The sequence below is a fragment of the Phoca vitulina genome, unplaced genomic scaffold, assembly GCF_004348235.1.
Source record: "Phoca vitulina isolate PV1807 unplaced genomic scaffold, GSC_HSeal_1.0 scaffold28, whole genome shotgun sequence".
Lineage (NCBI taxonomy): Eukaryota > Metazoa > Chordata > Mammalia > Carnivora > Phocidae > Phoca > Phoca vitulina.
In genome coordinates, this window is record NW_022589731.1 from 9,814,464 (window position 1) to 9,831,223 (window position 16,760).

The 16,760-nt window shown below is 40.0% G+C and overlaps 1 protein-coding gene across 6 annotated transcripts in view; it reads left to right on the forward strand.

Annotated features, from left to right (window-relative positions):
- The first annotated feature begins 20 nt into the window (after positions 1 to 20).
- Positions 21 to 16,760, forward strand: part of VTI1A (vesicle transport through interaction with t-SNAREs 1A) — a 353,802-nt gene continuing 337,062 nt past the window's right edge. For 2 of the 6 annotated variants that reach the window (XM_032423169.1, XM_032423174.1), the window contains exons 1-3: positions 23 to 467; positions 11,197 to 11,255; positions 15,415 to 15,525. In XM_032423169.1, coding sequence (XP_032279060.1) covers positions 374 to 467; positions 11,197 to 11,255; positions 15,415 to 15,525 — 264 coding nt within the window. In that variant the 5' untranslated portion in view covers positions 23 to 373. Of the gene's footprint in view, positions 468 to 11,196; positions 11,256 to 15,414; positions 15,526 to 16,760 lie in introns of all 6 variants that reach the window. The other 4 variants (XM_032423168.1, XM_032423173.1, XM_032423170.1 and 1 more) reach the window with 3 other exon arrangements.

Here is a 16,760-nt window from a genome sequence, read left to right on the forward strand (position 1 = left end):
AGTTTCTGGGATCTATAGCTTGGGGAGCCGGAGCCGCTTTCCAGAACGTGGAGGGGCAAAACATGCTCTCAGTGATCCCCGAGAACCCGCAGGCTTTAGGAAGCTTTAATGGGGCGCTGATAGAAGTGCTTTTCTTTCGCGAATTTTTTTAAAATTTGAAGCCCGAGCGGACAATAAAAAACACCCACAGACCAAATTCCGGAGGACTGAGATTGCGACGAACAACCAGGAAGCGGCTAGGCTGGGAGCTGTCCCCGGTTCTCCACTCTGCTCTCGAGGCCCCCTCCTGGGGTCCTTACGCCGTGTTCCTCTGTCCCGCGTGGTCCTTGCCACGACCTGGGCTCCGGCCCGGGCCGATCACTCCGGAGCCATCATGTCATCCGACTTCGAAGGCTACGAGCAGGACTTCGCGGTGCTCACGGCAGAGATCACCAGCAAGATTGCGAGGGTCCCCCGACTCCCTCCTGGTGAGAGCCCTGACCCGGCAGAGTGGGGGTGGCCCCGAGGGCGCCGAAGCTCGCGGGCGGTGGAACGTCTCCGAGGCGCGAGGTGCTGCAGGGGCTCTCCCCGAGCTATGGAGCTGGACTTGGTTGAGGGTAAAGGCACAGTCCAGGCTGGGTTGTGGCGTGCCGTGAAAAGAGCTTACCCTATCTGCGCCTTCTGGGCTGGAATCCGGACTTCACCGCCTTGTTACTTGTACAACCTTGGGAACGTTTCTCTGACTCTAAGTTTTTTGTTTTATTTGTAAAATAGAGGTGTGAGTATTCAAAGAGAGTGAATGAACGTACCTAGATCATAGGTCTGCAATATACAGTAACCAGTTGTTTTGTTAGTAATATTATTATTATTATATGAGGCGAAAGAGGATTAAGAGCCATGGTGCCAGGATTCAGATCGCAGCTCTGCCACTTAAAAGTTGTGGCACTTAACGAAAGTTTCTTAAACCGCTTTCAACTTTCCTTCTTGGTAAAATGGGGAGAACTGTACGTCTCTCGTGGAGTTATGGAGATTAAATGATTTAACATATGGAAAGCCCTTTTTTGGTGTTAGCTGCTATAATCATTAGTATTTTTCATACCCCCAACCCCATTTCTTATTTCTCAACCTTCTTGGGAGACTGTAACCTAGTTTTATGTAACACTTGGTACAGGATGATTTTTCTCACTTTTAAAATTCCACGTATCCCATCTAGAAGTGTTCTTGATTTTGTTTTTGTGTTTTATTTTTTTAAAGAGTTTATTTGAGAGAGAGAGCGTGGCGGGGTGGGGGGCGAGGGGCAGAGGAAGAGGGAGAAGCAGACTCCCCGCTGAACAGGGAGCCCACTGTCCTCTGGGGGCTCCATCCCAGGACTCTGGGATCATGACCTGAGCCAAAGGCAGACACTTAACCGACTGAGCCACCCAGGTGCCCCTTGTTTTTGTGTTTTAGCATATCTTGCTTTCCATGCTAAACTGTCAACTATGAAGGTGGGAGCTATGTTTGATTTCCTTGGCATTTACTTAGAAAGGGCTCAGAAAAATGTTTAAGTAAATGAACAGATGAATATGAATATGATATTTGGTAATTTTTTTGTATGTGAGACATTGTTTTAGGATTTATCTTTCTCTAAGTACAGATTTAATTTGAGTGGTTAGTTGCAGATAAGATTATTACTTTTAGCTTAGTTTTGTTAGGGAAATTGAACCATCGTCTGGACTTGGCCCTACCTGGCTCTGGGGTGTAGTGTGAAGAAAAGAGGATGCTCACTGATTTGTGAACTGGTGGGCAACTTCCCATTTCCCACCTTGTTAGTCAGTCCTTGATGCCAGCAGTAATTTCTGCAGGACCTAAGTTGTCATTCCTCTTTCCCTTTCCCTACTTCCCCCAAACTTGTGTGTTTATAAATAATTTTCTTCCTTTATTTCTTTTTCTTTCCCCCTCCCCCACCTATTTTCTATTAATAGGGACATTTGCTTGAAACCAGGATCTCTGAACTTATTACACCCCACTCATCTCCTGAAGTCCCAATTAGTTCTGGTGAGGTGGATGATGTCTTAAAGAGGTTTATGAGCCCAAGTGAGGGAACAAGAGGACAGAACCAAGGTAGCATATACCACCGAGCTCTGCTGCCTCAGAGATTTTTGTGGAGAAAGTGGCTGATGGCCTCATCACTTCATGATACATCACCTCGTCTCTTCTCTTCAGTTCCGCTTTTCTCCACCGCCCAAGACCATCTTGATTTTTGTTATCCTTGTTGCTGGAGACTACTTCCTTTGACTTGAGTCCTAGAGTCTCAGAGTATCAGGACTTGTGATTTCAGTTGCATTTTTATTTATTTTTAATTGTAACAGTTTTAACAGAGAAGCAGTTTCTGTTTGGGCTTGTAGATTTTGTATTGGGAAGGTGTTTTATATAAAGTAACAAAGTCATCCATGGATGCAAAGTTGTAAAAGTTGTTTCCAAGAAAACAGATTTTGTTACAGTTCATTTTTTTTCTTGTCTTTGTTTTAATGTAACCATTCTTACCATATAGAAGGAAACCTTTGATTTAAGTGCCTTAAAAATAAAGCCTTGGCTGGCCTTGCGTACAATATAATGTAAGGCCCAAACATAGCAGCTTCACCAGAATTGAAAGAAGACTGTGTAGTTGGCACTGGAAGAATGCTTACTGACCTGCCTAATTGAATGATAGTAATTCTTAAAAATGTAGTAGTTTCCCTCTTAATAGTTACTTACGCTCGCTCCCTTTATAATCTGTTTCTAATTGATAAATAGAAAAGGATGAAAAGTATATCCACGAAGTTATGAATTTCAGATATATGTCTATGAACTAAAATTAATATGTATCACCATTAAAAAAAAGGTATGATTAAAAGTAATTATAATCTCTCTGGACATCATTAGTGGTTGACCTAGAGGAGATGAATTATGATTTACTTGATTTGAGAAGTTTAAACTCAGAGCAAACTTTGCAGCCAGAGCAGTTCATTCCCCCAACTTATTAACTTCTTTAAATTGAAATAGAGTGAGTAGGATTGATTGCAATGAACTTTAATCTCTGCTGTGCATGTACAATGTATTAAAGTGTTATCTCCAGAGAGAATAGAAAAGATTGAGTATTTTAAAACTTCATTTTAAAGAAGAAATTTGATTACTCTGTGACACGTTTTAAACAATAAAAAGACTTTGCTCTTAGACTGAAGTGTTTGAATTTAACTAATGTTAGTACTTGGACTAATGAAACAGATCAGTCCCTTCTTAGGTAGTATTTTTATGACACTGTATTTGAAATTTAATTTTAATGATTAGAGTTCTGTGGCAAAGTCAGGAAAACAGATGAGTGAAAACCATAACTAATACTAATTGTGAAGTTATTTTTCCTTTGGTGAAGAATCCTAAGTGGGGGGATACTTTGCAGAGGTTCCCTTACATCAGGCAGGCATCCTCAAGAATCTTAAATACAACGTTCTTCTGCAATTATTTGCTTACTTCATTTACAGAGAGATAAATGGTCTTTTGTGAATCCAACCATTTTGTAAGATTCACACATGGCATTGGATCTGTTTAGAATCTCTGCTCTGCTACTTACTAGATGTGCAATCTTGGACAAAGTGCTTGGCCTTTCTAAGCCTGCTTCCTCTATCTTTAAGTCGGGGAGAGGAGGTAATTGCTTCAACCTTACAATGTTGTAAAAAATCAAATGAAAGAAAGCCTGGAACACACTAGCACAATTTTCTTCCCAGAAAATGTGCATGATAAATTAGCTATTAGCAGTACTATTGCTACTGCCTAAGACAGCAGTTGATAGGGTTAGTTAGGACCCAGCTTCTCAGACTTTGTGATATTAATTGAACTCTTAAAGGAAACTTGGACCTCAATTCTTGCTTCCTTTTCTGCCTAGACTAGAGTTAGGTTGATCTCTCTTGCTGATGCCTACATTTGAAAGGATATGAGTGATCAGGGTCTTTTGGATATGAAATGAAATTGGGCTTTGAACTCAGGATATCAAGGAGGGAGGCAGGGAGAGAAGTGAAAGTGGTGGGGCAAGACAGGTGTCTTTTCTGGAAGAAAATGCTCAAGTCTCTCTCATTAGTTATGTCAGTCCTTGGAGGCTTTTGAAGACCTCTAGACGTAGCCGTGAATAGAAGAAACTGTAAATGTTCCATGATTAACTCTTGGCCTTTGTAGTTGTAGTGGTTGTAGGTGGAGAACTCAGAAGTCTGCTTTTATTTATGAATACTGTGGTTTGCTTAAAATGTATGTGGCTCTGGAGCTGTAATGTCCACATGTTTCTACTGAGTGCTTGGAATGTGGCTACAGAGTGAAATGATAATATTTTGGATATATTGGGCTAAATATTATTAAAACTATATACATATATTAAAGCTAATTTTACTTTTTAAAATGTGGGTACTAGAAAATTTAGAATTACATATGTGACTTGCATGCATTACATTTCTATTGTTCTAGAGAGTTAGAGTTGAAGAGATGGTTCCAGTCCTTGAATTCAGGAACTTAGGTGCACAGTAAATTGGATTGTCATACTTTAATCCCCTACCCACACTCTAATCCCAGAGGGACCACTCTCCCTTCAACAGTGTAGTTAAGCTGAGTAATGGCTTCATTGATTTTTTAAGAAATAACTTTTAATTTCAGAACAGGTTTAGATTTATAGAAAAATCACAAATACAGAGAATACCTATATGTCCTATGCCCAGTTTCCTCTATTGTTAACATCGTATATTAATATGATACATTTGTTGTTGCAGCCAGTGAACCTATACTGATACATTATAATTAAATGAAGTCCATACTTTGTTCAGATTTCCTTATGTTTTGTTTTGTTTATCTGTTTGTTTTACCTAATGTCCTTTCACTATTCTAGGATCCAGTCCAGGATACTACAAAACATTTAGCAGTTAGGGCTCCTTATGTTCCTCTTAGCTGTGACAGTTTTCTCAGACTTTTCTCTAGACTTCAGTTTAGAGGAGTACTGGTAGGATATTTTATAGAATATTCCTCAATTGGTATTTGCCTGATACTTTTCTCATGATCAGACTGGAATTCTGGGTTTGGGGGACAAAGATCACAGAAATAAAGCACTATTTTTATCACATTATGTCAAGAATATACTGTAACACAACTTATCACTACTGATGCTAACTAACTTTGACCACCTGTCTGAAGTAGTGTTTGTCAGGTTTCTCCACTGTAAAGTTACTCTTTTGCTTCTTTTCCATACTCTTTGGAAGGCAGTCCTATGCACAGCCCACACTTCAGGAGTGGGGAATCATATTCCACCTCCTTGAAGGCTTAGCATCTTAAACCGTTTGGGATTCTCTACAGGAGAGATTTTGTCTATTCTTCTCCATTTACTTATTCAGTCATTTATATCCATGGGTTCATGGTATTTATTTTATTCTTTGTATTGTATTCCAATACTACTTTATTTTGTTGCTCAAATTGTTCTAGCTTTGACCTTTGGAAGCCCTTTGAGCTGGCTTCTGTGTCCTTTTGATATACCGCTATCATTGCAGGTTTGTTTTTTGTTTTTGTTTTTGTTTTTGTTTTTCCTTTGTAGTACTTTCTTACTTTCCAGTATTATAAAATACTCCAATATCATCTTTTGTTTTTCCTATACCAGTCTCAGAATCAGCCATTTCTACAAGGAGTACTACTTCCATTTATTGAGAAATGGTGTTAGAAACCATGACCTAGGGGTACCTGGGTGGCTCAGTGGATTAAGCATCTGACTCTTGATTGTGTCTCAGGTCATGATTTCAAGGTCATCCAGCCCCATGTCAGGCTCCATGCTGAGTGTGGAGTCTGCTTGGGATCCTTTCTCTCCCTCTCCCTCTGCCCCTCCCCCTGTACTCTCTCTCTTAAAAAAGAAAAAAGAAAACAAGATCTGGATACTAGGTACACTCATTGCTACTGGGGTATTATTGCTTCTAGTCCTTCTGAGCTGACAGACAAGGAAGTACATGTGTGTACAGTAAATCCTGTATATATAAATATTTGTATGTGTAGCCATCTATGGTAAGCTAAGCATGAGTTCGTATTGCTATCTCCAACTCTAATCCATTATTACATGGATCATTCTAGAATGACTTTGTTTCAGTACTGACCATTCTCTACCATGCTACATAGTGTAGCATTAGTAATATATCCATTTTTAAGTAATATAAAAATTCCTCTATTAGTGGTTTCACTCCACATTTCCCAGTACATAGTTTCTGCTGCTATTTTATCTAAAAATAGCTACATTGCACAAAGATGGGTACCAGTCACTGAATTCAAGTTAGCTCTGACACACTACTTTATGGGGGAGGGGGTGTGTAAGGCTAACTAAGCACTTCTTTAAATACTAACAAAAAAACATGCTATGTAGATTTGTGTCTATACCAGCCCTAAGCACTTCTGTTAATATTGAGTGCACAAGGAAAGATCATACTATGCAAAGACTTATGTGTATACTAGCATTCATCAAGCCTATATGCAAAAGAAAAAAAAGGTGATGAAATTTGTTTATATAGTATATTTTATGAGTACATCAGAGGTTGAGAGCTCAGTTCTGAACAGCAGACCTTGTTGGAATTCCAACTCTGCAATTTATTAGCTGTTTAACTTTGGAGGAATTATTTAATCACTCTGAGTTTATGTACTTGATAGTACTAGTATCTCCAAAGGGCCGTTTTGAGGATTGACTGTGGTAATGTTCAACACATAGCCCTGTGAAAATAATGATAGCTGTTAGTTACAAAGTTCTGAATCCTAGAAACGTGCCATTTGTAAAGGGGTTGCCATTTGGTGTGGAAAGCATGGAACCGTCTTGGGAATTACATAGGAGTAGAGCTCAAAGACTGCCAAAAATGTAATGTTGGTAGATATTTCCAAGGTCATCTCATTCAGTCTTTCTTTCCTTCCTTTCTTCCTCATTCATGCTTTCCTCCTAAATCATCACCTTTTCATTCTCTTAAAAATGCGAGGAACACTGGAGAGTGCTAAATTCAGAGTTAGGACAAAGATATGACAAGAGTGGTCCCTGCCTCCAAGGAGCTGGAAATGAAGGTGAGGGGAAAACTACAGAAAGCATTTTCTCATGACCATCAGAGCCACCAGAACAGAGCACAGAGGTCTGGGAATTCAGAGGAGATAAGATCTGTCCCAGGAAATCACCTCGAGGAGAGGTGGAAGTTAGCAGACAAAAATGGGGAAAGGGTATATTAAGAGAGGTTGCAGTAAATGGGTGTGGTGGGTATCTGTTGTTTTGGACTGCCCAGAATCCTCTATTCTATTTTCTGATAGCAGCACTCAGTTTTCCTTTGAGGAACTACCTAAACCCAGTCTTGGTGGAACTGAAAGGCAGCCATGCCCTATCCAGGTCAATAGGTGAACACATTGCCCAAGTGAGTGCATTCAGAGAACGTTTGCTGTAATTCCAATTTTAGGCAGAGTGAACCAGGAAGAGAGCATGGCATTGCTGCTCAAGACTCTCCTTTTGCAGAGACTGTCCGTTCCTGCTCCCTCGTTATCCCGAGCCACCCTGGGAGCTGTCCTTTCTAAGCTTGGGGGCTCATTTTTATCATTGACTCTATGAACCACTCCATTTTATTCCAATAAGATTCCCACTCTAACTCTAAAAGCTATCTTTCTAATAAATTCCCTTTTTTGGCTGAGGTTAGCCAGAATCAGTTCTGTTGTATTCAGCCAAAGAACCCGAAATGGTAGCTTAAACAAAAGGTTAGAGCAGGAAAAGAGAGACAGAGAGAGATGTTTGGGTAATAATGAATAGTCTGTCTGGTTAGCATGTAGCATGTACAGTGGAGAGCTAGTAGTTGGAAACAAAGTTGGAAAGGTTGCTTGGATCTGGAATGGGAAGGACTTTGACTGCTAGGCTTAAGTGATGCAATCAAAGCCACATTTTAGGAAGATTAAGTGGTGGAGAGGAGCAGGTATGAAGACAGGGAAAGCAGGGTGGTTGGTACCATAGCTTCTGTTGTAAATGTTTGCACTGTCCTACATTATTTATTCAATTAACTGTCATTTTTCAAGAACTGATCATATGACAGGCTCAGTGCTAGATTTTAGGACTATAAAGATAATTAAGACATGATTAAAGCCCCCAACCTAGAAGATAAATCTGACCTGTAAGTGTGAGAGATAAATTATTGGAATTAGGTAAGGGTTGTAGGTGTTTTCTGTAAGAGAAGCAGCCAACTATTTTGTCGGGTTAGGAAAGGCTTCAAAGAGGTGATGATTTCTGAATCCGAGTTTTGAATAGCAGTTTGCCAGGCAGTCACAGTGGAGGTAGGCATAGGCATTGGGATTAAAGGTCTTGGGTCCTGGAAATATATCAGGATTAGAGATAAAGATTTGGGATCATAAATGTATAATATAACAGTTTAAAAATGAGAGTGGATGAAATTGTCCAGGGACATAGATCATAGTCATAAGAGAAGAAAAGTAAGGACTGAACTCCCAGGAATGCCAACAAGTGAAAGGATAAATGGAGGAAAAGGATCTGGCAGAGGACACTGAGACCGAAGTGAGTGTGTAGGAGGATCAGACAATCAGTGTCTTGGAAGCCAGGAGATGAAAAAGTGATAGGATCGGAGGAGCAGAATGTTGGATGCCACAAGATTAAGTAAAAGTAGGACCAGAGAATGTCCATTTGTTTCAGCAAAGAAAAGGTCATCAGACTCAGAGTCATTTCAGTGGATCGGTGGGGGTGAGAGCGAGATTACCGGGAGGAAATGGGGAGATGAGGAAGGGAAACGTGAATGTGGATAGAGGAGAGAGAAATTAGTAGCAAAGGGGAATACAGGACAAGGAAGGCTTCTTCCTTTGTTTTGTTTTATTGATGAGAAAAGCTGGTGCTTCTTGGTCCTAGAGGCTTGGCATGGACTTTCCTAACTACTGAACACCTTAAAGCAAACCAGATGTTCCTTCTGCTATGTAAATTCATAATCTCACCCCTGGTCCAAGATGGGATTGTCTTATTTCATATTCTGCTCCGGCATAAAAATAGTGAACTTCTCCTGTAACTTGTGGAGGTGTCGGACAGATGACATGTGCCAGGAGCAAATAAATTTGGGGTCATATACTAAATTTTTAATCTGGCCATATGTAGGCTTAACTTTTTCAAAGAGGGAAAAATAAACTAAATTTTAATTTCAAATGTGCATTTTTCTTCTTTGGAGTATGCACAAAACATCTTAGGTGACAGCTACCCCCCCAGTTTGGGGGGATCAAAGGGAAGGGGTTGGGGACGGCAGAACCTAATTATGGTTCTAGCAAAATAATAACTTCCACTAAAGATTCTCCACTTAGTGTTGACTATCCTCCTGAAGAGTTAGTCAGCTATTAAATGTGGTACCCATTTCAAGCTTCATGACTTCTCTCGTTTGTTGTATTAGTTGGTCATCGTTAGGTTCACAGAAACTTAACTTTAAAGATTTATTTATTTATTTATTTATTTATTTATTTATTTATTTGAGAGAGACAGAATGTGTGCAGTGGGGAGAGGCAGAGAGAGAGGGAGAGAGAGTCTTAAGCAGACTCCATGCTGAGCGCAGAGTGCGATGCGGGGCTCGATTTCAAGACCCTGAGATCATGACCTGAGCTGAAACCAAGAGTCAGATGCTAACTGACCATGCCACCCAGGCACCCTGAAACCTAACTTTAAATAAAGAAATCTGTTAGTTCAAGAAAACAAATCATGATAAAGTCAAGCAAAACCTGTTTCAGAGTTATCTGGAACCAGAAACTAATTAACTAAATATACCTACCTACTTACCTACTACCTATCCCTCAGCTTTGTTTCTTTCTCAATATAGACTTCATTCTTAACCACTGCAAAGCGGCTATCCTTGTAGCTAGAACAATGGATGCCAACAGCTTCTAGACTCAGGTCATCATAACTCTACCAAGAGAGAGGAAAAGACTTTGCTGTTGCTCTAGGACTTTGATTGGTCTACTTGAGTTATATGCAGACTCCACTTTCACCTGCCAGACCAATGTGGCAAGAGGGATTGAGCTACTGGGATTGGTCCAGCTAGGGTGAGAAGCCCGTGCTTTGCTAAGTCACTGTGTCCAAAGGGGCAGGGTCATGGAAGGAGATAGCATCTTCCATCGACCTGGTTGGTGAAGAGGAGAGCCTCAAAAGAGTGAGGTTATTGCCTGAGAAAAGAAGGGTGCTAGACACAAAACCATAAATGTTCAATAAATTTGCTTAGCACAAAACTTAGGTGTAGTCTCTGAATAAATGGACTGATTGTTTTGGAATGGGGGTGAGAAGTTTTCTGAAAATACCTGCTAGGACATGTCTCTCCCAGGAAAGGGAGCTACAGTTGGGTGATAACTTAATGTTGGTAGAGTTTGAATAAACTACATACAGAGACTTAGCACTTCATAATTTTAAAAGTAATTTTACTTGCATCAGCTTTATGAGCTAAAAAGAATTAGCTGTTTTAAATTTCCATTTTAGAGAGTACCAACTGAGTCTCAGAAAAAAACACTTTCTTATCCAGGATTCCACAACCAGCTAAGTAGGTGGTGACTTTGGGTTTAGAATCAGTAGCCCTGACTTCAAATATTTCTTTCATTACACCCAATTCTTAATGAAAGTACAGTCTTTTAAAGGATCGTAACATCGTGCCCAGTTTCAGGAATTGTTTTGGTATGTGATTTTTTCCCCCCAATTTTTATTTAAATGCCAGTTAGTTAACATACAGTGTAATATTCGTTTCATGTGTGGAATTTATTGATTCATCACTTACATACAGCACCCAGTGCTCATCTCTACAAGTGCACTCCTTAACCCATCACCCATTTACCCCATGTGACTTTTAAATTGTATTCATGTCAGTTATTCCCAGTTTATTAAAGTAATGACTCCAAAGACTCCTCGTGCAACCACTAAATTTGCACATTTGTTGTTGACACAGTTTCTTCTAAAGGACCAACTAATTTTTGTTTTCTCTTAGAAATGTTGTGGCATCTTTTCATAATTAGGTACTCCATAGGATTATATATAGCCTAGACTCAGCGGCTTAAAGTGGTTCCTAACCCACCAAAGAATGATCCGGTCATCTGCCTGTTGTGGTAATTCTCTACTCTGACCAGAAAGGAAAAAGCATATAAAAAATAGAGGTTTTTATATATCACATTTACTTGTATTCCTAGCAATTCCTTGGTATTTATTGTTTGTTTCAGATGAGAAGAAGCAGATGGTTGCAAATGTGGAGAAACAGCTCGAAGAAGCAAAAGAACTGGTAGGTACAGACGTGGTCATATATTGTAACATACAACCAGAGCCTTTTCTGCTGACGCATTTCTCTAGCCTGTTTTATACTATGTAAAAACACGAAACATTTCTGATTAGCATTTTATAATTCGGACTTCATCAGTTTTTAAGTTGAAGAGAATTTAATAGTTTCTTGGGATTCATGAAAGGTCCACCTTTAATTTTTATTCCTTCATAATACTTTTCATAATAGCTAGAAATAGCTCATGCTTGTTAAAGGCATACTGAGTACCAGACACTGGGTTAAGCATATTACTTGCTTTATAATATTTAATTTTCCCACAAGCCCTGTGAGACAAACGCTATTCATCAAGAAGTGTTAAAGATCCGAGATGTTCCCCTACTTGCTTTGTAACAGGTGAGCTTGCCATAGTTTCATGGATGCTGGCGGAAGACAAGAGATTCCTAGGTCAGAGACAAAAGAATTTTATTATGGCAAAAGGTGCTGCCAGTTTCAGCACGCTACCTCAGGTCCCTGAGCCCCAGCTCCCACAGGGTGATGCAAGTTTGCCTGGAAGAATGCCTATGCACAGTGGAATACCTTACCGGAGGGGAACCTGGAGCCTGGGAAATGCCCTGCTTTGTAGCAGCCTGAGAGCGAGCCTGCTGTTTGTCCCAGAGGGACACAGTATTTCCTCCCCCAGGGCTGCTCCCTGTAAATACAACCCTGAGAAATGGCTTGAGAAAGGAGCGGTCAGGGCCTCGCATTCTTGGCATGCCCAGCAAGACATGTGGGAGCGTGAGAGACCCACAGAGGAGTGATTCTCAATGCCATTCTTGCCCCCATTTTGTAGACGGGGGAAACTGAGGTCTAGAAAGATTAAGGAACTTTGAGGTACTACACCCAGCAAGTGGTGGAGTATGGACTTGTATTTAAATGTGCTAAATCCAGACCTCCAGCTCATCCACTACTTTTGGATATAAATAAACTTGCAAATCAAGGAACAAAAAGTATTAAAAAGTATTGTGTCCCAGTTTTTGGTTTCAAAGCCAAGTATCACAAGTACGACTCTACTTGTTACTGCATTGTGGTCCCAAATGAGTGTGTCGCTTTCCTAAATACTGAAGGGTGCTACTTGGGGTTCCTTCAGTACATACTTACTGATTTACTTAGAACAATTCTCCAAGTGTGTTTCTGGTGACCACTGTTACCAGTTCAAGTAAGTTTGGGAAATTAGCTAGCTTAGAAAAATTGGAGGTTGGCATCTTTTCGGTGTTGTTTTTCTACAGAATCTTCTCGGACCCTGTAGGAGACTGAGGCATTATGAATCTCTGAGAAGGGACTGTAGGAGGCAGCTAAAGCCTGGAGCGTTTCCAGGCTTATTTGACCAACTGACTGACTTTGGCTGACAGGGCCATACGCAAGGGGCTGCCGTTTTAGGAGCTCTGCAGAAGTAGGTGGTTGTCATTCCCCACGACACAGCAGACCTTTGCTCTGTGACTTGGAGGGCTGAGGTATCGAGCTGCACCACACTGCTCCATCTTCTCTGGCTCTTTTCTAGCTGTCAGAATGTCGGATGCTCTCCAGGCTCCAGAAGATTCGCTTCTCATCTCTGCTGTGCTGTCGCCACGGCAGCTTGGCTTCTAACTCCCCAGCTTCGAGTTGCCTCTCGTTTGACAGTTTCTCCCTTTTTGCAAATGCTTGTCTCCTTACTTTCTTTTCTTTTTATATTCAACTATTTCTCTCATGCTTTCTGGACTTCATGTAAAAAGGCTGACCTCCTGCATACCATAGCTGCCAGTTAGGACACCCCTCCCTTCTGGCTGGAAGCTTCCCATCAGTAGTGAGGTGCAGCTGCTCAGTTATTTGGATCTTGAGTTGACCCCTTAAGTTGTTGTTGAGTTTGCAGGAACAGTTCTTCTGCCTCAAAATCTGTGTTGGTTTGTTGAGCCATCAAGGTACTCAATGATGTTAGAAAGCTGGTTTCCTAATAACCAAGATTTTACTGGACCAAGAAGTATAAAACATAGTCGTCCCCTCATGGAGCTTGTAGTCATCTTCAGTCGTGACCAACCTCAAGAGTTCTAAGATAGGTGTTTCTATTTGTTTAAAACAATCAGACGGCTGATTTACTTAGTTCCAATGACATCCTTGTTAAGGACACTGTTCATTGTATTACATCCTCTCCTTTGGACAAGGGAGGACCCTGGCAGAAAAACTTCTTTTTGATTTCACTTATTAGGATTACTTGTGTTTCTGCCGAACAACTGGTTTGTATTAATCTCTTGGACACTGCTTGTCTTGTGATTACCGTGTCCCCCACATTGTGTTGGCCATCTGAATGTTGGGACAACACGAAACAAGTTCATGTTAACCTTTTTCCTGGTTTCGTTGAAAGTGCTTGTTGTGTGTTTCCTTTTTTTCTTACCTACTTTTAATTTTGTTTTCAGTGTCTTTATAAAATGCCTTAAACAGCGGTGTAGTTAACTCTTGGATTTTCACTTACGTGTACTTAGGCAGTTATTTGGATGATCCTGCTCACCTTGTTAGAAGTAAAATAGAAGTAGGTACTTAATGATGATTTCAAAGAAGTGGTTTTTTTTTTTTAATTTTTAAAAAAGATTTTTATTTGTTCATTAGAAAGAGAGAGAGGTCACAAGCATGGGGGAGCGGCAGGCAGAGGGAGAAGTAGGCTCCCCGCTGAGCGAGGAGCCTGACACGGGGCTCAATCCCAGGACCCTGGGATCATGACCTGAGCGGCAGACGCCCAACCGACTGAGCCACCCAGGCACCCCGAGAGAAGTATTTTAAAAAATTGCCTTGCTGAGTAATTTAATTTATTGGTGCTTCACATTTATGTTGAGGCAGGGCAATAATTTAAGTAGTCACTGTTTAAATCTAATTAAAACTCTCTCTCTCTCAATAAAAATTAAGACCCATGAATTAAAACATGGTTTTCTGGTTTATCTGAGAGCTACTATCATTATTCAGTCTCTAATGCTGGACAAGTAAGAGTTTTATTAGTGATAAGCTTATAGTAGTCATGGAAATAACTCATTAGAATGCTTTAAAAGGTAAAATATAAGCAGCATTTTTGGATGTGAGTTTATTTGACATGGCCTGAGCCAATTTGCTGGTGGTGGTGGGTTTTATTTTTTAATGCCAAGTATAAATAAGCTACCTCTGATACCTTGTGTCTATACTTGCTGTATTTCTTCTGCATCATCAGTAATCATCTCTACTATTATTAACATTAATCTAGTCATTACCAAGCAAGAGACATTGTTGTAAGCACATTATAGGAATTACACCATATAATATTTACAGCTGTCCTACAAAAGACTTGCTATTTTTAGAAATGAGAAAAGTAAGGCCCAGAGGAGTTAATAAACCCATCCGAGACTGCACAACTAGTAAGTAGTGGAGCCTATGATGTGGATGCAGGTGTCTGAATCAAACGCCTGTGTTCTTAACCGTCACACTCTTTCTGTATTGCCTCTCAGTAAATGCGCATGTGTTGTATCCAAAGTGTTATTAATGCCAGATTCTTGAGAAGTATGCGGTTGTGATATCAGCGAGCTTTGTGTAATTTAGTAAATTACTGTATCCATTTAATGCCATAACATGGTTATAAAGTAGAAGGAGTTAGGCTGAAGGTTGAGATCACATACTGGTTGGCATGTGATTTTCCTAATCAGAAAAGAGTTTCCAGAAGAATTTTCACCAAATGACTAAGGCTGAGCTGACATTTTCTAGATTTAGGGTAGAAATAATGGTTTGTTTTATGTTCCCATAGTCCTGGTTGGTGGTTTGGGTGTCAGAAGACCAAACCAGGTGAGGTTAGATTGAATGCTAGAACACACCAAAGGTATTAAAATTGTTATTATTGAGGATGTTTGGATTAATGCATATGTTTGAAAAAAAACCAAACATTCTTGACAAAGTGAGTGCTTTGGCACTCTGTATGTCACTAGCAAGCACTCAGGAACTATTTATTTGTTGACGTAAACAAAAGTTAGACCCCAAAGCAGTCCCATTGTTATTTGATCATAGGCAGCTAGCTCCCTCGGCCTGGCTCCTCAGGTGTAAAACGAGAAATTGGGATTAAATCCTTTCAGCTCTAAATGTCTGGCCAAATAAGGTATAAGCATACGATTTAAGTCACGTTTTCCTCTCACCCTGCCAGCTTGAACAGATGGATCTGGAAGTCCGAGAGATACCACCCCAGAGTCGAGCAATGTACAGCAACAGGATGCGAAGCTACAAGCAAGAAATGGGCAAACTTGAAACAGATTTTGTGAGTCAGATTCCCCCTCTCTGTCATATTTACCAATCTTTAAACTGCATTTTCACCTCTGTTTTCTGTTGTTTCCTCCACACACCTCAGTTAGCCTGATATGCATAGTCTCTGGGAGCCGGTGCAAGAGACAGCACAGTTTTTATAATTTATGGCTTGGGGGTCTAAAAATGCTTGAAGAGCTAGCTAATGATGGAATATGAGGTACGTTGGATTGCTGACTCACAGATAGATCCAAAGCATGTCGTCCTCTGAGTTTAGAAAGTATTTATTGATCCTTAGCATTTATTAGAATTTTGAAACCCAATTTTGGGCTTTTCTTAGTCTGCAGCCTTTCAGCTGCAGTGTTCATAGATGGACTTCAGGGGCACATGAATGTCCTGAAATTATATAGGTATTTTTGGATGTCCATTCCCATGTGCACTTTTCTCCTGGGATAGGCGCCATAGGCTTTATTAGAGTCTTAAAAGGATGTGTTACACTCCTCCCACCAAAAGGACAAAAGTAATTCAACTAATTATTTATACAAGTGATCCTTTATACCAGTTGCTCCAAGAGAATATTTAGCTTTCTCTTCCTATGTATCCGACTTTCAACTCTACCTACTTTATACAAATTTAAGAATGCAAATTTAAACATAAAATGTTGAAATTGTTAGTAATTAAAAAGTAATAGGAGTTTGAAAGATAGAGCTGAGCAGTTCCACTTCTGGATATATATCCAAAAGAATCGAAAGCAGGGTTTTTATATTTGCACACCCATGTTCATTGCAGCATTATTCACAAAACCAGAAGATGGAAGTAACCCAGGTGTCCAGCAGCAAATGAATGGATAAACAAAATATGGTACATGCATATTACTCAGCCTTAAAAATGGTGGAAATTCTAACGTATGCTATGACATGATATGACATGACATGACATGACATGCTTGAGAACATTATGCTAAGTGAAATAAGCCAATCATGAAAGACAAACAGTATATGATTCTGTTTATATTATGTACCTAGAGTAGTCAAAGATAAGAGACAAAGTAGAATGGTGGTTACTAGGGACTGGAGAGAGGGGGAAACTGGCAGTTATTGTTTAATGGGTGTAGAGTTTTAGTTTTGCAAGGTGAAAGGTTCTAGAGATCAGTTGCTCAACATGTGAATATATTTAACACTACTAAACTGTACACTTAAAAATGGTTCAGATGGCAAATTTTATGTTATGTGTATTTACTACTTAAAAAAA